This window comes from Oreochromis niloticus, linkage group LG9, assembly GCF_001858045.2.
Source record: "Oreochromis niloticus isolate F11D_XX linkage group LG9, O_niloticus_UMD_NMBU, whole genome shotgun sequence".
NCBI classification, from domain to species: domain Eukaryota; kingdom Metazoa; phylum Chordata; class Actinopteri; order Cichliformes; family Cichlidae; genus Oreochromis; species Oreochromis niloticus.
This window is the reverse complement of record NC_031974.2, coordinates 15,139,130-15,161,978: the sequence shown is the minus strand read 5'-3', so window position 1 is coordinate 15,161,978 and position 22,849 is coordinate 15,139,130. Positions and strand designations below refer to the sequence as shown.

The 22,849-nt window shown below is 39.9% G+C and overlaps 1 protein-coding gene and 1 long non-coding RNA gene across 4 annotated transcripts; one reads left to right on the top strand and one right to left on the bottom strand.

Annotated features, from left to right (window-relative positions):
- The first annotated feature begins 356 nt into the window (after nt 1-356).
- LOC100699893 (uncharacterized) lies at nt 357-20,855 on the top strand. Of its 2 annotated transcripts, none has more exons than XM_005448986.3 (10): nt 357-703; nt 4,300-4,866; nt 8,037-8,255; nt 8,492-8,800; nt 9,201-9,280; nt 9,413-9,519; nt 9,635-9,778; nt 13,319-13,450; nt 17,923-18,192; nt 18,656-20,855. In XM_005448986.3, exons 2-10 carry the CDS (start codon nt 4,316-4,318, stop codon nt 18,863-18,865), a joined length of 2,022 nt encoding a protein of 673 aa, XP_005449043.1. In that variant the 5' UTR covers nt 357-703; nt 4,300-4,315; the 3' UTR covers nt 18,866-20,855. The 2 variants fall into 2 exon arrangements, with proteins under 2 accessions (XP_005449043.1, XP_013132178.1); XM_013276724.3 differs by lacking the exon at nt 357-703 and adding an exon at nt 3,434-3,618.
- On the bottom strand, nt 3,145-8,152 carry LOC109203558 (uncharacterized). Of its 2 annotated transcripts, none has more exons than XR_002063310.2 (2): nt 8,014-8,152; nt 3,145-3,596 (listed from the first exon to the last, which is right to left on the bottom strand). It is a non-coding gene; the product is annotated as an uncharacterized LOC109203558 (long non-coding RNA). The 2 variants fall into 2 exon arrangements; XR_003221543.1 differs by having other exon boundaries at nt 3,297-3,627.
- Nucleotides 20,856-22,849: the final 1,994 nt, after the last annotated feature.

Genomic DNA, 22,849 nt, shown 5'->3' with positions numbered 1-22,849 from the left:
ACAATTTCAAACAACAGACTGAAGTGAAATTAAAATTAATTAAAAACAAAAAGCCAATAGGAAATAAACATAAAAACTAATAAGATATAAACCATAGCAACTCTGGTCCTGAGAGCTGTCGGCGATGCCTTTAATTGCATCTTGCCTCTGTAGTTCGAAAGCCTAACCTTATCAAATCGGCTTTGAAATAAAAGCAGCAAGTACTCACATTTAAACACGGTGAATGGTAAATGTTTGGCCTTTTTGCTTGAAAGACTTAAAGCGTTAATTTTCTGTCAAACTTTTTAATGAGTGAAGACTAAAAAACGATTTGCACAAGTGTTCCGAAATTCCTACTTTCACCTGAATGCATCAAAAAAGAACTCTCGGCTCACACGAGCATGACGTCATGCGCTCGGACCAAGCCGTGACCCGCTGCTCCTGCTAAGCTAAGGTGGTTCGTACCAACAGATGGTCCGCGTCAAACGCTCCGAAAACCCGCTTTCCTATGAAATGTGCCGCATTAAGCGATAACGGCGCAGTCGTAGGAAGAGCTACCCACCGCGGCAGCAGCGTTTTCAGTGAGCGCCAGTCACTCTCCGGGAACGCATGCTTGTATTTTAAGTTTACCGCAGCTAGCTGGCTAGCTCGTCAGCTCACCAAAAGTGAAACAGGAACGAGACTGAAAGCTCCAGGAGTTTGACTTCAGCACAACCAAAACAAGGTGTGTTTTCACGACCTGACCTCGTCTTTTATTTGTACCAGCTAAGAAGTGTGCAGCCGTTATTATTAACGTTACTTTGCCGTGTTTGACAGGTGTAGCTCTGTTAATTTAATAAAGTCGTGTGGTTTTAAAAAAAAAAGAGAGAGAAATGCCCTCGCGGCTGGAGTTTTTAGCCATACTGCCACTGCGTTGTTTTACTGTGCTTCATCACAGGCTGCCAAAAGGTGTGTTTTTTGTATGAGGACCACACGTTTCCATACTCTAATGTATTCAGTCTGTAGTCCGAATTATTTTCAGTCGGACTGAATTATATACCGAATGATATTCAATCTCTAGCGAGTATATAGAGAATCCCATATCAATATTTGTGTGTTATTCTTTTATGTTATATGTTATTGATTAGCTTGAAGACATGCCATGACTGTGCACCCCCAGCTGTGGACAGTGGTCTTAGGGGCACACTGTTGGATCACATCACTTCCAAATGATAACAAACATCTATTTCTGCAAGAAAAGAAAGTGTTTACACATACTGGGCATCATGGAGTTATGGTCAGAGGTTTGCATGCCCTCATCATGTGCATAAATGTCACGGTAAATCTGGGCTTTTAATGATTTCTTTTTCTAAGGTGGAATGATTGTGCAAAAAAACAAACAAAAACAAAAACAAGAATTGGGTGCTCAAAAGTATACATTCAGCCTCAAATATATGCATCGACCCCCAGTAATATTTGGTAAACTGTCCCTTAGCAAGTGGCACCTTAAGCAGATGTTTTTGGTGGCCATGAACAAGTGTTTGACTTAATTCTGGCTTGATTTGTGAACGCTCCTCTTGCCAGAATTCGTAGATTTAAATTTACATTTACATTTGTTGGTTTCCTGGCATAGACCTGTTGTAGTCCACAAATTTTCAATAGGATGGAGTTGAGGGATTTGGGAAGCCCATTCAGGAAGTTTAATGTTAGCCTGCTTTTTCTTATCTAAAACCAGTTTTGATGTATGTTTGGGCTCATTGTCCTGCTGGAGCATCCAACTTGTGTCCAAGTTTCACCCATCTAGTTGTTGATCTGAAGTAGAGTTGAAGAATTTGGAGGGAGTTGTCCTACTTCATAATTCCATTCAGTTTGTGCAATTTACCACTGACACGAAAACAGCCCAGAGCGTAATGCTATCACTGCCATGCTTGAGAGCTAAAAGCTTCACTTTTACTCCTCCACACATACCTCTTATCATTGTGGAGAAATACCTCAATCTCTATCTCGCCTGGCCATCAAACATTTATCCAGAAGACATTTGGCTTGTCTATGTGGGCAGTTGCAAATTTCATTCAAGCTTGAAGGTGTCAATTTTGGAGCAGGAGCTTCTTTCTTTCAGTTCATGACAGGCTTAAGCCTTCGTGGTTCCTGAACATCCAAACCAATTTCCCCTCATCCGAGGGAGTCCGTTTGGGTCATCGTCCAGACCTTGGCAAAATGGTGAAACATCTGAATAACTGGTACTTAAGTACAACTGGTTGAAGTGATGATCTTGGAATCTGCGGTTGTTTAGAAATGGCTTCAGTTCCTTGGACTTTCCTGTTGTTCAGCGTATAGGTCAGTTCAATGAGTGCTGTCAAACAAATCCTCTTTGTGATGACAAAGAGAAACTACCGTTTGTAGTCAGTCATGATCATTAACCAGAAGTTAATGGGCCTTGGCCTTGCCAAGTTAAAAGAAAAACAGAAAGAAAATCTCAAATAAATTCAGACTTGTACATCCAATTCTTGTTTGTATTTTTTTTAAGTCATAAGGATCATTAAAGCCAAAAATCATCATGACATTTGTGCTCATGATGAGTGTATTTAAACTTTTTTATGTGACGTACCGATATAGCCACGATTGACCTAATCATATCTGTCAAAAAATTCATCAGTCAGGGGATAATTCTGGGGTCTTTTTCTTGGCTCAGTAGGGGCCTTTAGGAGCACACTCATTGGCTCAGATATAATTACCACAGAGTCTGTTACCTTAGGAAAGAGTGGCTTATTCATTTTCCTAATATTTTTGGTGATTTTATAAACCAAATTAAATTAAACCTCACTTAAAAAAATAAGAGTTGTTGTTTATTTATTTATTTTTATCACAGTCTGGCTGGGTGCCGTCTTTTTTACCTCATTGGGCAACATTTAAGGAGTCTTGAGATTTCCATATAGTTTATGCATGTAAACATGAATACTGTGGGGTAATCATGTTTGGTTATATCTCAGGGTTTTTCCATGTTGGATGTGACCTTTCGGGTCCACCTACAGTAAATACAATAAGTCTTTGTTGCCTTATTTAACAGAAATCTGTGTGTTGTTGTGTTTTTGGATGTTTGAAAAACAAAATATTTATCGTGTTTGAGAAAATGAATCCCCATTGAACATGAAAGCTTTATCCTTCATAATGGACAAAATCTGCATGTACCAAAATTTTGTATTTTATTAAATACGACAAATTGTGTACTTACAGTAACGGGAACTTGTTACATAACAAACTGTAACGTGTTAGATCACAGTCAGTGTGTTGATCACTCATTCTGTGCTTTTAGCTGTCAACACACTTTTTATAGGACATAAACATGGTTTCTCCCTTGCGTTAGCAGCAGCTTATCCCTCCGTCGTCATCATGGAGTCCTGAAATCTTCAGGCTTCGGCGACTCGCCAGGTCGCTTGTGGTTGCTTTGGACCAGAGGCCTCATTCAGCCTACAGCCTGTCCGACCTCCCAGGCTGAGGGAGCAAGCAGATGGGGAACTGGTGCTGTTGTCGCCATGAAAGTCCCTGCGGCAGTTTGGAGGAAAGAAGCGGTTTGCTGACCAGTGACTCGAAGGCCACCCAGTTCACAGGCTGTAAAGCTGTGGCTGGTAATTGCGGTCCTGAAGGAGATGATTGCATGAGGTGAGATGACTGGGAAAACACAGACAGGGAAACTCAAAGTCTGAGTGTGTGAAGGGTGCTGGGTGCTAATAAGACTTGGTGACCTAATCTGGTACAACAGACACACTTTCACAGGATTTCCCAGCAGTGTTTCGTTTCTCAGGTTCCTCCATAAGCAGCAGACCACAAACAATTTTAGAGCTGACTCAGAACACTTTCAGCTGAGACTTTTAAACGTTTGAAGAAAGCTCTGGAGTTTGCGGTAATATTGGATTTAAGCCTCTCAAACACGCAGACAGTACGTGCATGTGTGGTCACAAAAGCACCATTAACTGCTGGAAAATGGGTGAAAACAAAATGACGATTAGATTTTCCCCTGTGGGTTGTGTAGGATGCACCATGTGACCCAATGACAGCATAAAACAGAGTACTGAGATCAGAAACAGGGTGAGGGGGACTTCCAAAGGTCTTAAAGTGTTTGTGGAAGTCAAAACATTTGTCATTTCATGAACTAATGGGTAATCAAAGAGATAATGTTTTGAACAAAGGTTATCTACTTCCTCTCCACCTACAGGGTTGAAGGAATCCTGAAACCTTTCAACAGCGTCTTATCTTTGGTCACAAAACACTGTTTTTCTGGGCATGAAAAGGGTATAGCCGAGGCTCTGTGGCATTGCTAATGAACACTGTGTTGTCACTTAGGGATGAGGAGCGGAATATGAGTCCTGAGACCGGAGAGCAGGAGCCTAATAACACTCAGGAAAATGGACCCTTGAAGAAGGAAGTCATTCAAATAGAGATGCCTCCGCCCTGTAACATGTCTGAAGAAAACGCCACCGGAGTACAAGATACAGAGGAATCTCCTGCTCGCAGTCGTCAACTTGCAATGCAGTGCGCTTTGGGCTCTGCCCAGGAAGAGCACGCCAAAGCAGGTTCTGAGGTTTTAAAAGCACCAGAGATAGAAGAAAAAAACCCCACGCAGGACAAAATCCCAGAGGGCACCTCTCTGACACCTGAGGCGGTCTGCTGTGAAAAAACTCTGCCTTCCGAGGCAAACACAACAGTAGAGCAAACTGCAGTGAGCACAACTCATCATGACGAAGAAGAAAAAGTGACTGTTGAAGCTGCAGCTAAACCATCAGGGGAGTTTTCTGAAAATCACCAAGTGTCATCAGTGCCAAACGTGCTGTTGGCTGCAGCAGCCCCAGCAGCCCAGCTGTCGTCTGTCTCTGTGGGAAAGCAGGAGCCTGAACCTGAGCCTCTGACATGGTGAGTTACATGAAATTAACCTGTCAGCTTAGAATTCAGCTTCCCTTTTAAAATGATTTTAATATTTATTCTGAAGAGCTGGAAGAAAGTTCCAGTGCAGTTCAGTGTCATATGTTGTCTGTATTTCTTTTAGAAGAAAGTATGAACTTCTTAAAGCGCTTCTTTCTCGGTTGTGTGCACATGGTGGTGTGCTCGTTTTACCATGACAGGTTTCCTGCATTAAAATATAACGCCTTACTTAAAAGTACCACAATATCTTAGCACCTGTATAATTTCAAATACTGTAAGACTCCCTCTAACAGCTCAAGTGTCTAAAATTAAAATATTGTGACACAAATGCGACACATTCTTCTACACGTGGCGGTTGTTTATTCAAATTTCGCAATACCAAACATTTATTTTGCTTTTAGTGACACATTGATATGGCAGTGTATTGTATCACTTCCCTTTGCCATACAGGTGTTGATACATTGCTGCCAAATGTAGTTCGTTTTGCTAAAACAGGAAGCTGCTCTAAACGTCTATCAACAACTTGATTTACCGGAGGATCTGCTTTATGACTCTGGGTCCAAGATGACATAGCTCCACCAATGCTGAAAATTCCTCTCATACCAAGCAGACTAGTTTGTATATTCTTGTTTTTAAATTTTAGTTTTAATATGACTTTGAAATCCCACCTCGCAGTGGTGAAATCTTTGGATTGAGATTGGGATCAGTTCCAAAAGTTAATCTCTTCCAAGTTGGGGGGCAAGAAACATCTCTGTTTATATTTTCTTTCAAATACACCAAAAACCTTTTGAGTAATCCTGCAACAGGAAGACAAACTGAACCTCCCCTTTGGAGCTAACGATTGAGGGTAAACTAAGTGACTGTTTTTTATATAGCGCTTTTCTACTTGAGCACTAAGAAAGCAGTTTATACAACATGTCTCATAACCCATTCACGCACATTCACACTCCAGTAGACGTATCAGGATCAACGTGGCCCAAGGATACTTTAGCATGCAGTCCACAAACCTTCCAATTAGTAGGTGACCTGTACTACCACCTGTAAACAGCCACCAAGTGATTAGGAGTTATAGTGAAGAAGAAAGCAGACAAAGTACAAAGATCTTTACTTGAATTAACACACTGTTTAGAGTGAATATTATCATTACATATATTACAGTGAATAAACACATTGTTACCCCCCTTAGCTGTGAAAGGCTGATGGGGTATTGAGATCACCCTGCCAGGGAGGCGGGTGGCTGTGAAGCGTGGACACAAAAGTTTATGAATGCAATAACTGGAGAACGAGGACACATAGTATTTCGAAACTGATACCACAGATGCTACTAAAACCTCAGACGAGTGTGAATCCCGGACATCGGAGTCAGAGGTCAACTTTTCTGATTTTTCAAATTTATGCCATAGGTGCATTTACTAGGAGGCTGAGGGGTAGCACTGACAACCGCTGGTATTTTTTTCTTCTGATGTATTGTTACACATATGTCTTGCAATATATAAAGTAGGGCTGTTCGATATAACAATATATAAAGTATTGTAGAATCACTTGGGGTCAAAGTACTGTGATAGTGTTGTGAGTTACTCTGTGACTCCCACCCCTATTTGCTGCAGTCTTATTTTGGTGGTTTACTCAGTTATAATAATCCAGATGAAAGAGTTTGTCATCTTTAAAAACGGTTTAAAGGCGGGAGACCGTCTTATTGTTTCTAGAGGATTGTAACATTTTTCTAATCACACCTGTGTCTGGTTTGGACAGCTGCTAATTTCTTTTCTTTCTTTTTTTGTCATTTAAGTTTTTATTTGTTTTTATAACAAACAAATGAATAACAAAACTTCAACATAAAGCAGCCAAGTCAGCGCTTACCATACCATTCATGCATCTGATCATCCAGATGTTGCAAGAGAGAAAGCAGTCCCAGGTTTTTTTTTATGAAGTTTTCTGTATTGTTATTTAGCTTGGCCAGCAGGTGTTCATATGACACTTTCTCCAGCATGAATTCCAACCAGTTTTTAATATCTGGAGCAGAAGTGGTGTTCCATAATCTGAAGATTACACTGGCAGCCGTGACCATTCCCACCTGTATTGCTGTACTTTGGTGTTTTAATATTAGGCATTACTGTCTGATTCCCCCAGTAGGCGTAGTCTTGGTGACATGGGTATCACCATGCCCAGCCACTTTCCTATGTGTTATAATTCTATTTTCCAAAATGGGGAAACGTACTTACAGTCCCAGATCGCGTGTATAAAGGTTTCTGGTTCTGCTTGACATTTCCAACATAAATTATTGGTACGTAGACCCATTCTATGAAGGCTAGATGGAATAAAATAAAATCTGTGTTATCTTATAATGCCTCTTTAATGTTTCCTATTATGTGACAGTATCTTTAACCATTCATCATCATCATTAGTAAAGCCAAGCTCCCTCTGCCAGATAATCCTGAGACCCTTACGGAGATCCTTTTGTACGCTATTAAATAATTTGTGAAATGCGGATGCCTTGTGTTTGATACTAAGTAGATCCATACATTTTTGTATTGGGTTAAAAGTATGTATGAAATTATCTTTAACAATGCAATATCTAATTTGTAAGTATTTCCAAAAGTTATCTTCTTTTTTAACATTATATCTAAGCATGAGTTCTGAAAAAAACCAAAACAAAACATCCTGCCTGTATATACATCACCTATATTGTGTGTCCCCTTCATAAGTCACGGTTTCCAGTATACAGTTTATTCCCAACACAGATAAAAGGGTTGAACCATAATGAGGAATACGGCTGTTTAAAATGTGACATGGCACGCATCCCGTGTCTCTTTTATTTCTGTGTATTTGCTTTTTGTCCTAAGTTCACCATCCCTTTAATCATTAACCTCCTTTTTTTTCTTTTTAGATCTGTGGTCGCATTAGGCCATCAAACTGTTGCAGAATCATTGATCAGGGCCGTTTTATGACCATGCTGTTACAGCTCCATAGGCCTTGACTTACTACTTTTGGTTTTTCAAGTATGACATGTGGTGATAAAGGCTTCTATGGATAGCTTTATTGTTGAACATTATTACACATGTACGACTGTTGTGTAATCACATCTTTTACATTTGTGCAAGCAATAGTCTATTTTTTTTTTAATTATTTTTTTTTTACCTTTCTTATTGCTGTCTGTTCAGTGCTGAGACAGAGGATTTAAACAGCAGGGAGCCCAGTCGTGAAGACCCACAAAGCCTTGGTGCCTCCCAGTCGTCTTCTGGATTGGAGCCCTCGGGACTCGACCACAGCGGTGAGGAACAGGACTCCGCCAGCTCAGTGAAGGAGCCAGAAACCACAGCTCCAGCAGACGCCAGAGAGAGGCCAGTGGGTTCAGAGTTTGAGATAACAAAACAAACAAGGTATTTGTTTACGTGAACTCTGGACTTGTGGCGGCAGAGTGGCACTGTGGCCACTAGGGGGCGAACTCTTACCATTGCATCTTCTTAGTCAGCCCTCCTCATACCTGCAGTTTTCCTACAGCTAAATGCGTGCTTTAAATGTATAAATACGACTTAAGTTGCACATTTGCAAGTTTGAGTTTAAGACATGAATGGTAAACTTGGCTTTATACACAAAACATGCATTTTCTTTTCAGCTTGGCGTTAGATGAAGATAAAAGGCCAGATGCTGAGTGTACACCTACAATGTCAGAGGAGGTCGCGTCCTTGGAGAAAACCAAGCAGGAAACAATGTTAGTGCAGGATAATGGTGAAGATCTCCCCAAGGTGAAGGGGAACGATGAAGAGATAAAAGAGGAGAAAGTAGAGGCAGAGAGCGTTCCCACTGAGGCCGAGACTGAACCTGTGAAAGATGCTGAAGGCGAGGAGGTTACAGGAAAAGAGGAGCAGCTGGCAGAGAGCGCAACCAAGAATGTTATGGCTGAGGCCACGGAGAAGGAAGACAGGTCTGTAAAGATCACCTCTGTTCACTTTATAGTCCTGAATTGAATCACAGCATCTTTTGAAAGATAAAGGAGGTAGAACCACTTTTACCCAAGAAACAGATGGGATTATGAGACAAAAATGTAGCAAAATACACACAAATTATATGTGTTTGATATTTATATTCAAGTTTGTTTTGTTCATTTATTTATTTAGTTTTTGAAAATGTCACTGAAAAATGAAATCTCGATTTACACATTTGAGGTGCGAGTATTTTTAGTGAGATTAAGTTGTCCCTGTCCCAGTTGGGATTGACTTAAAATTGCTCAGTATGGAGATCCAGGACCAAGCTTTGGATACACAAAAATAACTTGTTGTTTTTGTGTTTTTTGATTAAAAATAAGTGTTTCTGTTTTATCATAGTGAAGAAGATTTGTACAGAGGCGAAGAGGAGCTGTCTCCGAATAAAAAATCTGGACCACTGCCCGAGCTGGAGACCAAACGTCAGTACATCCTCCGCTTTTATTGCATCAGTCATTTTAAACAAGTGCAGCTTTTGTCTGTCATTTGAAATCTGGACAATAGTCTTTTTGTTCTGCCCATCGTCTCACCTTTCCCTGCTATCCCTCGCTCAGTTTTAAAGGTGGAGGACAGATGCAGTTTGTCACCGGCGGTGAATATTCTGTTGTACAGTGAGAGGGAGTGGAAGGGAAATACTCCTAAAAGCGCTCTCATTAAAAAGGTTGGTGCCTGAAGTTTCTCAGAATAATCATTCCAGGTTAATGCCAGTTATTATTTATTTATTTTTACATTAATGGCTAGGATGTTTCCTCTGATGTCCCCGTGTGTTGGTGCAGGGGTATAAGGAGATGTCCCAGAGCTTTGCAAGCGTAAGAAGAGTCAGGGGGGACAACTACTGTGCCCTCAGAGCCACGCTGTTCCAAGTGTTGTCCCACAGCACCCAGCTGCCCACGTGGCTGCAGAATGAGGACGTCATCATGGTAAATTTTCACTTCAACATCTTTTTATCGCTCAGAGCTCATGCTGAAACCAGCCCCAGCATGGCCAAAAGTTGAAACCACTGCTGTCAGCGACTGCTGTAAGAAATTGCAGCTTCCGCATTTTGTCCACCCACCATCCTCTGTGCAACTGTTCAAACCTGTTTGTGTGAGAGCCGGTTCTCCAAAGGCAACAAAGCAGAACTGACTTTACACTGGCACAGCAGCAGTGGAAAAGAGGCATTAGAAAAGTACCATGTACCGTAAACCTTAGTCACACAGGGGCAGGTTGGCAACTCCATGACAACCATTGGTTGCTAAGGAAAAATTGCTATTCCCTAATGAAAACTAAATGACAATCTGAATTTCAGTCATTTAGCTGTTCCTGGAAGTCACAAGGATTTACCAGGGGATCCCATGTGACTGGGGCTTAAGGTACTATGTTAGTACTGATTACGGTGATAATTGGCTGCTTCGAGATTCAACATGTTGTGCGTTCAGAGATGCGCTTTCACATCTCTTGCTTGTAACGAGTGGTTATTAAGTTACTATTCGGAGGAGTCTGGCCATTCTCCTCTGACATCAACAAAGCATTTAAAAACTGCCTCTCCCCTCTTTTAGATCAGTGTCTGTTAATCCAAGAGATGTTTCTGTGGGAAAATCTCAACAGATCAGCAGCTTCTGAAATACTCCAGAAACTATGCCGCCTTCAAAGTTTGTTAAATCTTCCCCATTCTGATGCCTGATGACTTCAGCAGGTTGTCTTGATCATAGTCTACATGTCTAAGTGCATTGAGTTGCTTTCACGTGATTGGATGATGAGATATTTCTCTTAACAAGCAGCTGTACCTCATGAAATGACAGGTAGGCGTATATAGTTTACCTGCCATGTCACGTACCTGCTAATTAGTGCTTAAAAACTAATAAACCACACAATTTCACTCACAAAGAATAGCAACAGAGTTCTTAGTCATTGAATGGTATTTGCTAGATAACTATCTTAAAAGTCCTCCAGACTGTACCTCGTTGTAGCCACTCCTCTAATAATACATAACTTTAACTGCTGATGAAGTTTAGATTAATTATTTATCAAATTTGCCCCTCATAAAAGTAAAGGGGAAATTGGCTATAGACCAAAACTAGGTCTCCTTATGCTCAATACTGAGCTCGTGATTATGTAAAACGATTGCTCAAAGAAGGGAGAAATTGTGGTTTTATTATTCTTTTAATCTTACGTGGCTTTCCAAGAACTTTGGTTGTAATTTAACTGACAAGCTGAATAAACAAATTTAAGCTCAACTGAGGTAATCCTGCCACAGTCTGAGGAGAAGTGAATATGAACTTTAATCAAGGGGTAAAAGTGCACAAAAGTGTTGAAATGCATAATGAAAGAATTATTACAAAACAGAAAGCATCACAATCATCACAATGATCTATCTCAAATATGTTTTTTTAGTAAATGCTGGAAGCTAAATTATATATTTTAAAATATGTTTATATATTTGAAAAATTTTTTGAATTGAAATTTATTTCAGTCAACAACAACACAACAAATTATAATTTTACATAAAAGTACTCAAATAGTAACCGAAAAAGGAATAGGCTGAAGCCTTGTGGCTTATACTTATCCTATCCCTTACCCCCATAGAAATAATCAAATCCTTAACCAAGAAAATAAATAGCATTGATAAATAAGTTGTATAACAGTTTGAAAAGAAAACAATGATAAATCAAAAAATTTTTCAAACCATCACAAAAAATTTTTAACAAACCAAATTTCTATAACCTTGTGTAATACAAATTTTTAAAATCCTCCTGAAGAATGACAAAGAAAAACACATCTTCAGTTCATCATTAAGTCCATTCCATAATTTAACTCCCAAAACTGACACACATCTATACTTAACATTGGTTCTCACTTTAGGTATTTCAAACTTATAAGACCCCCTCAAATCGTATTTTCCATCTCTTAGTTGAAACATACTTAAAATACAAATTGGAACATTCTTTTTCATCACACGATATATCATTTCTAAAGTTTTAGAATATATAATGTCCATGAATTTTAACATAGATGATCCTACAAAAAACTGGTTGGTGGACTCCCTATATCCAACTTTATTTATTATTCTAATAGCTCTTTTTTGCAATTTAAATATTGAATCCAAATATGTTTTGTAAGTGTTCCCCCAAATTTCTACACAGTAGGTCATATAAGGCAAACAAAGGGAATTATACAATAAATAAAGATAGTTCTTATTCAAAAAATCTTTTGTTTTATAAAGAATAGAAATAGACTTGGATAATTTCCGTTTCACATATTCTATGTGGGGCTTCCAACAAAGTTTATCATCAATAATTACTCCTAAAAATTTTGTCTCATATACTCTTTCAATTTCAACATTATTTAAATTCAATTTTACTTTAATATTACTTTTACTACCTCCAAACAACATAAATTTTGTTTTACTATATATATATATATATATATATATATATATATATATATAAATAAAAAATAATAAAACACCTATGCCTATAAGCACTTCTAAAGCTAGAGCTCAGTTGTATACACCAGGAAGTGGCTTCATTTTTCATCCCTAGGGATTGTATGGGTATCACGTCATACATGACTTGACCATGATGACGTGACTTAACCATCCATCCTACACAGCAGCAGGGTTTTTCCCAACTCAAAATGGGTTTTTGGGGTGTGACTACTCATGCAAGCTTGACTGGTACACATATAGTTAAAGGTATGTTATTTAATAGAAAAAAAGGATACTGTACTCATAAATATACATAGAATTGTGTGTAATTACACCTTCCAACAACTTGATGCGTTCTCATGAACATATAATTAATCAATTAAAAATACATAAAAGTGGGCATCTCCCTTCTGACATCTTCCTTCTTACCCATGGTGTTTTACATTTGTGGCTAGAGACCGGCCACATAAGTATTGTGCCAAAAGCAGAGAAGTCTCAGGCCTTAGTGTGCTTTGGAGGGACATTTATATTTGTTCCTGGATCTTCAGACTCAAGACATGAAGCATCATACATATGTTTTATTGTTAGAGAAGGGGCCCCCTTCAGCAAAGAACTGAAAAACTGAAGGAAAGGGACAAATTTCTATCCTCTTCCTCCTCACTTCAAGCTTCATCTCCTTTTGTTGTTGTTTTTGCCTGTTTTTATTACAAAGGACTTTGTGGTTTTTGACCTGTGAAAGGTGCTGTATAAATAAAGTTTACTTACTTACTTACTTACTAGTAGAATGAATAGTAAGGGTGGAGTATTATCTTAGTTAACAGTTTTCAATTTTCCTGTGACTTGTGTCCATTTTAAAAACAAAGAATGTGTTTTATGCTGACAACATAGTCGCTAACTCCTTGGTCTGAGAAGTCATTTTGGTAATATCCAATTATATACAGCTGTTGGTAGAAAAGAACCAAAAATTTACTGCAGAAGTGATCATCGCCCCGTCAGTGGTTTGGTTCTTGTAAACACTGTTAATGTTACATAATGTAATTGTTTGTGTTTACAGCTGCCGAAACAACTGGAGGCTCAGGATGGGCTGATAAGTCAGTGGACATTTCCTGGAGTGTGCCTGCAGAGAGACGGGACAGGAGATGCCGTCCAGCAGCTTAAAGGCTACATGGAGCTTCTCCGTAACACGGTACTGGCTGCAGACCTTCACAGAAACTCGCACACAGCAAGAAAGTATTTCGAAAACACAACAAGCGTAAACCACAGCGCTATTTTTATGCCATTTGTGGACACTTGAGGGTATTGATATTCACCCATGAAGGGTTGGCTGATTGCTACCATATGTTAAAGGGAGGTAGTTTTCTGAAGGATGCGTGGCTTCTTTTTTCCTGTGTGTCATTAAAGCAGCCTGGTAATGCTCTGAGGGGATTTAGAGGAATAGAAGGAACTGAACTGATAAAAGCACTTTAACAGTCTGAGCCTTGGTGTTGAATTTATACTCAGTCGCTGCCTGGTAGGATGAGGAATTCTGGTGTTTACAGACCTCTGTTGTGTTACGAGATGTAGCTGTAGCTGTGTATCCGACAGTATAATCTGTGGTCTGTCTCGTAGTCTGCGCAGTTTGTGTCATGCACATTTAAGTGTATAGAGGAAAGACGCTCAATACAGCAGCTTTGCAGTAGATAAAAAATGGTGATATCTGATTCTGTAGTGTGTATCATCATAAAGGAAATAACCAACAAAAGATCCTTTTTGACCAGATCAGCCTGGGGACCAACGTCAAGAACAGATCAGTAACTACAAGCGTCATTTTCACACCTTTGAAAATTATAAAGTGGTGTATTTACCCCCAAAAAAAAAAAAAAAATCTCCCTGCAACAACAACCTTGGGGTCGTAATTTTTTGTTGATGCTTCCATCCATACAGTAAAATAATTGGAACTATCAGTGCATCCATATATCTCTATACCATAAGGTTTCAATTTATCGCAAGAATCCATGTGCCAAATAGCATTTGGCCCTTTATTGCTGTGCTGCCATCACCTACGACACTTTGCTCTTCGATGCTCCACACCGTGAGGATCAGTTTCTTTAATAATCTGTTGGATTGACCCGCTGCACCACAAATCCCATTTGAATAGCTCAAAAGTGTCCAGCGTTATCCTTGCATCTGTCCATTGTGCTGTAGTTCTTTACGCACAAATGACATCACCTCATATAAATCGGTGTGTTGTCTTCTGGATAGACCCATTTCCTAACGTCGTTTCTTCAAAGTCTGGATGCTTATGATAATGTGCTGATTCTGAAGTAAAATCATGAGTATTTATTTGGTGCTAAATCCAATATAAAAGTAAAATTTACTTAGGTCATCTAATGTTGGCAAAGCAAACATTATGTGCAAAGAGACGGGTTTGCTTGACCAACCTTTTTCTCTTAAATTTGCCACTTTAATATAGAAACTTTCCTCCTTGCAGGTCCCGCCCTGTATTTTTTTTCTGCCTTCAGTGGCCCTAATATGCCGTCGTAAACAAATGAATGTGTCATTATGCAAATAAATAAAAGTTTTCAGCCAAGATATGTCAAGTGACCGAGTGCGTGCAACACAGTAGTCAATTTACTCATTGACAAAGACTCATTCAGACTGATGGTGGCTACATGCTGGCAATCTGCCTGCATTTATGAATTAGAAAGCACTTATTTGGAAACCTGCAAAAAGACTGTGACAGACTGTGACTGTTTGCACAAAGGTTGCATTCCCTTAAGGTGCAATCGGCTTGTGATCAAAGGTGCTCATGAGTGTGCAACACCCTCAAGCTCTGAGCAACCATTTAGTCACCACAAGTTGCAGTCAGCTACAGAATGTGAAAAAATTTCAATACACTCACCAATCAGAGGCAAGGAGGATGCTTTTTACCCATGTTACTGAGCCGATGGCGTGCTCTGAATTAATATATAGTATTTGATTTTTAACTTAAACTTTAACTGTCCGGTGTTGGATCGCTTTTTGGTTGAGCTGAGGTTTGCTTAGCTAATGGTATCTGCTTGAGATGAGTCCTCTTCTTCATTGTTTCCCCAGAGTTTTTTTAATGTTTTTTGTTTTGTTTTTTTACCAAAAAATATTGACATTTTAGCTTAGTGGATGAGCAAGTGATCATCTGCCACATGACCAGAGTGCAGCAGTGTCTTCGCTGCTCCAATATCCAATAAAGATGAAAATGCCCCAAATTTTTCTGGTCTGTACATGACTTACTCGACCTTCTGAGCCACAGCCACCCTCATACAGAAACCTGAAGGACATACACACACTTTAATAAATGTGAAACTGCAGGGAAAACGTGATGCCTAGTGCAATTTGGAGAAAATTCAAAGATCAGATTGCTTGAAGTCCAACTCCCAGATTAAAACACCACAAGTGACAGACTCATCAGGTGTGTCTGTGTTATCCAGAGATCATCACTAACATGCTGAACATTTGCAATAAGGACCGTTCTCCTTGGCATGTGCAGACAGAAATAGTAACAGTAATTATATGAAGTGGAAAAATGTTGAGTGTAAAGTAATGCATTGTCATAAAGGGCATCAAGCTTTTTTATCCTTAACACTTAACATCCAGGTCCCAGACTATCGTCAGCTTACACTTTGGTGACAAAGTGTGCCTTTGTTCCACTGACTCTCGATGCTTTCTTCTTGCTGGTTATCAGATTGACTGTTGATATTTGACCTGTTGCCTACTGGCAGGTGATGTAATCTCCTTTGTAACAAAACATTCAAACAGCTGTCTCCTGATGGCTTTAGGGCACTAGACATGTTCCCACTATTCTTGTGCAATAAACCCTCTATTGTTGTGTCAGGTTTGGAAATTGTCTTTTTGTGACTAACAATGTACGTCATATGTCTTGGCGATTTCCTGTGGGGGAAAAAAGGGACAGTAAAACGTCAACAAGCACGTCCAACTTAAGTATTTGTATGATACTGTTTGACTGTTGTTCCTTCATTCCACAGTTTCACCCAACTATACTGGCACCATGATTCTCGTTTGCTTTGTTTACAGCTGTACACCGCTGCGTGGTGTTTTATTTAAAAAACAAAAACAAAAAAAATCCTCCCTTAAGCAACAGAACCATTGTCGAAACCCCAAAAGAAAGAAAATGTCCCAATATTCCTGTCAGGAAATCACGACTGGTCCTAGATTTAGTGTTCCATTGATCAGCCATCATGCATGACACCTGTGTTTGTTCTCGAGTCATAATCGTGTTGATATTAGGTTCTGTCTGGCCAAAAATGATTATGTACTATTATGGGAGGTGATAAGAGAAAGAGGAATTTTTGCCTTACAGAAAATTCGTTTAAAATAATAAATGAATAAGACTTACAGTGCTTTTCTACTCTAGCACTTGAAGTCAATTAAATTATGTGTTATTGATCTGGTCAGTGAAGTGGCAGAGGGGGTTGTTAATTAGTTTCAGCTGCTTTAGAGTTCATGAAATTACCAAGAGGCATTACCAGTGGGGCAACAATTAGACAACCCCCAAAACAATTTTTCCCCTCCTCATCTTCTCTTACAGTTTTTTCCACTTGTTTTGCATTTTTCAAGGTGTCACTACTGGTACCCTACAGAGGTTGCACAGTAGTTCTAACTCTTGCAGGATGGCACATCAATACGTGCCATTTCCAGAAGGTTTTTGTGTCTCCCAGCACAGTGTCAAGAGCATGAAGGAGATTCTATGAGACAGACAGTTACTCTAGGAGAGCTGGACAGGGCTGTAGAAGGCCCTTAACCCATCAGCAGGATCTGTTTCTGCATGTTTATGCAAGGACAAATAGGATTTGCCTTGCCAGAGCTACAGCAATGACCTCCAACAGGCCACTCATGTGAGTTTCTGACCACGTGCCTGAAACAGACTTCATGAGGGTGGCATGAGGGCCCAACATCATCTAGTGGGCCCTGAGCTTACTGCCTAGCCCCGTGAAGCACGATTGGCATTGGCCATAGAATACCAGAATTGGCACACTGGCCTGCTGTGCTTTTCACAGATGAGTGCTGGTTCACCCTGAGCACATGTGACAGACGTGAAAGAGTTTGGAGAATCCCAGGCATGCATGCAAACCCATGGGGGCCACACAAATTCCTCAGTACCATTTTAAGCTACAGCAATGAAATTTTGGCAAAACGGACTAGCTTGACACATCATTTTTTCACTTCAGTTTTCGGGGACTCTTTGAATTTAGCGCTCTGTAGCTTGATACTTCTTATTTCCATCAAACAACATGGCATCCTTTTCTTCCTAACACATTACCCAGTCTGTACAAGTGTAGATTTTTTTCCCCATGGACGTTTGATGTGTTTTCAAAGTATTCCTTTAACGTTTTTGAGCAGTGCATTTCCATCTTACACACACTCTCTGATTGGCAGTTTTGAGGTTCAGCATCCTAACCAGCGACACTTCAACTGACTGGAGGATCCAGTTACCCCCAACCTTCCAATTAGCAAACTTATCCCTGTACCTCCTTAACCACAGCTGCCCCATCCCAACAACATGCCCTCATTATCTGAGCTTTAAGTTCCATAACCTGAAATTATGTCTGAAAAAAGCAGTAAATTCTCATGTGTGTAACCAACTGTTTTACTCTTCAGTGGCTGATACACTTTATTTGTCTCCAGTGGCAGGCAGCGGTGGACTGTGCCACCGACGCTGAGCGTCAGCAGCTCTGTGAACAAGTGTTTCAGGGTGGAGAAGACGAGCTCGGTCTGCTGGAGGCTCTCAAGCTGCTGATGCTGAGCAGAGCGGCAGAGCTGCACAGCTGCATGCAGGGCGGTGAAGACGTCCCGCTCTTCTGCTGGCTGCTGTTCGCACGGGACTCCTCCGACTGTCCACGCTCTTTCCTCTCCAACCACCTCAGCCACGTGGGCCTGACCGCAGGTCTCGAGCAGGTGGGAAGCGTGTCTGTTGTTTTTGACAGCTTTATGGTAAAAGGTTGCTGGGAATTTTCTTCCCACTGAGTAAACGTCTGTCGCACTCAGTAACAAAAACAACAATTAAGGCTGAACATCACGAGGTGGGTGTGTTAACATTTTTGTCATGTGAGAGCTGATTAGTAAAACATGCTGGTGCTTGCTCTGTTTTTTGTTTTGTTTTTTTGGCTTGTTTTGAGCGATGGTGGTGCTGCACCATTGGCCTTGGGGCGGAGGTGGTTTTCTGAACTGCTGAGCGTTTTAATTGTTATTTTCACTTTTTGAATAAAAGCTTTTACAAGCTCGGCTTTTATAAAGAGACTCCACCCATAAATGTTTTGTGCTGGAGCAGCTGATTAAACATGGAGCTGTTTGAGAAGTCTGTTGGAGTTCCTCTGTAACCGTGCAATTACCCCCCCTTTGCGTTTTCTCTCTTGGGCAGGTGGAGATGTTCCTGCTGGGCTACGCCCTGCAGTGTACCATTCAAGTTTACAGACTGTACAAGGCAGACACAGAGGAGTTTGTCACCTACTACCCAGACGACCATAGGGACGACTGGGAATCTGTGTGCCTCGTCACAGAGGATGATCGCCACTACAATGTGCCTGTTGTAGAAGCTGCAGAAACACAAAAGGAGCTCCCCTCCAGCTGATTGCCGCTGCATTAAAACCTCCTGCCATACAAACACCCCTCAGGTTGATCAACATGAATAGATTTACCAATTAAAGGTATAGTTTTGGGAAGTGTGCTTATTAAATGACAGCCAGCAGCAGGTTTGCTTAGCTTAGTACAAAGATTGGAAGTAAAGGGTACAAACATACAACCACCAGCACTTTTACTTGTTTTTTTTACTTTAATCCACACAGAAAGCAATGCAAACATCTCTAGTAGATGGTGAAAAAACAAGAGCTTTTCTGTCATTTAATTGGTTATCCATTACTTAATTACTGTGGTGCAGTATGTGTGGCTGTAGAGGCGATCTTAATCAGTAGGAAAAGCAGTAAACCGCACAAAAACACGGTCCAATGTAAGTCCAGGATTTCTTACATTGTCTAAAGATATCCAGTTGGCCAGATTGGAGTCTTTGCCAGGCTGATTCCAGCCCCCGGGACTTGCGTTTTAAATGTGTCAATTAAAAATTTGACATTGTGCAAACATTTTGCATGTATTTTAGGATCTACATGAAACAGTCGATCACATTCCACGTTAATGAAAAGCAGTAGCCTTGCTTTCATCCATGCAAGCACACTCCGGTGCAGAATGTGGTTAAACCCGGCTTCTGCTGCTTGTTTAACCAGCTATTTCAGCAGCTGACTAGCTTATTATTTAAATAACTAGTCGGTATTGTTTGACAAATCTTATGGTCTGCTGTGTAGTAGGGCCCATTCAATAAGTTTTTGCTGCAGTTTTAGTGAGTTACTGCCTGAGTGTTGCGCTGATTACAGAGCGTATCCGTCTATGCACTGCACCCATACAGTTTTGTATGTGGAGCTTTTTGGATAACCTTGCGAGCATTAGCTGACAGACTGACACGTCTGGCCCCAAAAACTAAAGTGCTTAAGGCCATTAAGCAAATGTAACGTCACAGTGGCTGTGTCCATCTTCTATATACAGTCTATGCTTTTGGCAGAGAACGGCTAGCTGTTCCCCCCAGGTTACAGTCCTTATGCTAAGCTAAGTTGGCTGCCTCCTGCTTCACATATCTAACTCAGCAAATAAGCACACGTCCCAAAAATCTTGACCTATTCCTTTAAAACAAAAAAAAAAAACAACACACAACAAAATGCTGATTCAAGACCACGTACAAGATTTGGTTTACATATTCTTGTACACACTGTACTGTATAAACAGTTTTCTATTTGGATATGTGTACATATCGGATATCCTGTGATTATCTCAGATAGACGCAGATTCCTTTGCAGGGTGTCATTTTGGAAGGGAAAAAAAAGCTCAAATTTTCTCAGAAGCCTTTTTTTTTTTAATGTAAAATTTTGAGTGAAGCTGCCAACAGCGCCAAAAAGTTTAGGTGGATGGTATTTACACTGGATGTTGGGCACTTTGAGTATTAATTTATTGTTTTGTTTTTTGAAACAAGTGTGACCGTCTAAATTCATTAAGTGAAGCAGCTGAGTTAGTCAATGAAGGGTTGGACGATTTATCAGGTTCAATACCAGATGACGATCAGAAGATTACTCGCATCCTCTGTGTCAGAGGTGTGATTTGTGACAGTCTGTGAGTGCATGTGTGTTTGACTTTGTGTGTATGTGTGTTAAACTCAATGTGTAACATGCTGCCTTTTAACCAAGCTGTTCTGAAGGGAAGAAATGTGCCAATGTTGCTGCTAACACTGGCAACAGACCCAACCACCAGCCACTGGACTCAGAAAAGGCTTGCTTGGTCCTCCATGTTGCCTTAGAAATAATGCACAGTAAGAATGAATGTTGGATATTGGTGATAAGAGGCCATTTATATGTCCAGAGCAGGTAAAGGTGATTAAAGAAAAGAAAATGTTATGCTATTTGCAGGAATGTTCTTGCACTGTCAAAAGTTTTGGATAGCATTTAAATGAAATTTTTTTTGGGGGGTAGAGTTCTGGATTGAGGTCTGTAGACAAAATAAAACAGTGTAAAAACGTTCTTAAAGTGGATGTTACCTCTTTGTCTTCTGTATACTATTACAATAGTGGATGCTGATTTATAATAGGGCCAGTGTTTAAAAAAATAAGCTCGGCATATGCACAAGTAATTGTTTTCATCCCATTTAAGAGTTTTCTTTTTTCTAATCTTGGCTCTGCATGATGTCAGTGAGGGAGAGGATATCCCTAATATGGTCATCTCACAAGCTCCACCCACAAGTTTGCAAGGGGCAGCCAATTAGAATAAAGTTGTGTTAAACAGGATGAGGATGAGTTTAAAAGTATCTTAAACTGGGTCTTGATGCAGTTCATCCTCTGTTTGAAACAAGCCATCTCTTTAAGGCTTCCCTATTTTAACCCTTGTTTCTCTTTCCTGAACTGGTGTCTGACCTGCTTCCAGAACAAAATGACTGGCTATGCATCAGAAGTCTAGGTATACCTTTGGAAAAACCCGGAAACTACTCTTCTAAACTACAAAGCCACATCTTTTAGATATATACTGAGGTGTCAACACTGGCCATCAAGGGTATTAGGAGGTAGTCAGATGTCTTTATGGGGGAAAGAGTTAAAGCCCACTTTCTTCTGATTGGTTGCCCCTCACCTGGCTTCTGAAATCTGAACCTGGTGCTTGTGAGCACTGCTTCCTTTACTTGCCAGCGTTATTTTATTTTGCTAATATTAAATTGAGATGTGGAAAAGAGCAAAAACAAGTTAGTTTGTAGTCACTTTTGTGAGTACAAAAGTTTTGCAAGTTTGGCCAAATTTGTCAACAGAGCCCACACGATGAGACTTTGAAAGCACAGATTTATGAAAACAGTGTTTGTGTTTTAATATACGTTTTAAACTTATTAAATCTCACCCCTGACACGAATGTCATATAATGAATAAAAAAAATCTAAGCTGAAACAGTCCAAAATCCACTCTAAAGTCAGTTCCCTTTAGTTTCTAAGCCAAAAATTAACAAATAAAACAATACAGCACTATAAAAATTCTGCCATAACCAAACTTATAACCAAGGAATGACATTTTCTCAGATCCATCCACACACGATCAAACCATCTGATGGAGAGTACAACAGGATCTCTATTATGCAGATTTAACAATGGTTACCTGCGTATTGTGGGACAGAACAGTGGGTTTAACTTTTACTCACTGGTTGCATGAAAGTGCTTTTATATTTCTGTTAGCAGGCATTCATGTGGGGACAAAGGCTGAAACGTCAGCTCAGTTTTAAAACTTTTATTGTCTGAAAATACTGACGGCAATCTAGTGAGTGAAACTTTATTCTGCTGTCACGAGTCACCGTCTGGACTCTGGTCACTGAAAATGGAGCTCTGAAGTTTTATTATGCTACTGGAAAAAAAAAAACATTTTCCATCGACAAGTTAAAATTTCAGGTTAAGTATCTCAAAATTTAGACATTTGACTCAGTAAACTGAAAATTTTGCCTGAAAGTTTTTTTTTTTGTGTGTGGCAGAAATGAGCTTCCATACAAAACGGTTTCTCATGAACTCAGTTTGGCTTTCCTAAAGGAATAAACACAAGATTAAAATTTATTTCACAACCAAAATTGAATTTTTAATTAAAACCCTCCAAACTTGCAGAGAAGTGGGAATATTTTACAAAACCAAATTGTGTGACCATATAACATGTAGTTGTTTACACATCTGACAAGTGAAAGGCTGCTGGTTTCATTCCAGCGGGGTTGTATCAGGAGGGACATCTTGTGCAAAACCGTTAATTTAAACATGCGGAGCGACCCTGCTCCCGAGGAAGCGGCACAAAGGTAGCTTTTATATGGAAACCCCCTTTGTAAAACTTTAGCAACACACAGGAGAAGAAAAAAAATTATAATTTTTGAAGTTTTTAAACCCTCATTGATTACTTGTACATATACTGTACTTATTTGAAGCTTGGGCTATCTATACTGTGAGGACCTCCACTGTGTACATGACAGAAATGTATAACAGATCCACTTCAGGGGGAGACAAACAAACATGA

Bases quoted from the DNA above. Each gene is read 5' to 3' on its own strand.
- LOC100699893 (XM_013276724.3), top strand. From the start codon at position 3,467: ATGGGGAACTGGTGCTGTTGTCGCCATGAAAGTCCCTGCGGCAGTTTG. The intron at 8,256-8,491 runs GTATTTGTTTAC...TTTTCTTTTCAG, and splicing joins GAGATAACAAAACAAACAAG to CTTGGCGTTAGATGAAGATA. The intron at 13,451-17,922 runs GTACTGGCTGCA...ATTTGTCTCCAG, and splicing joins TGGAGCTTCTCCGTAACACG to TGGCAGGCAGCGGTGGACTG.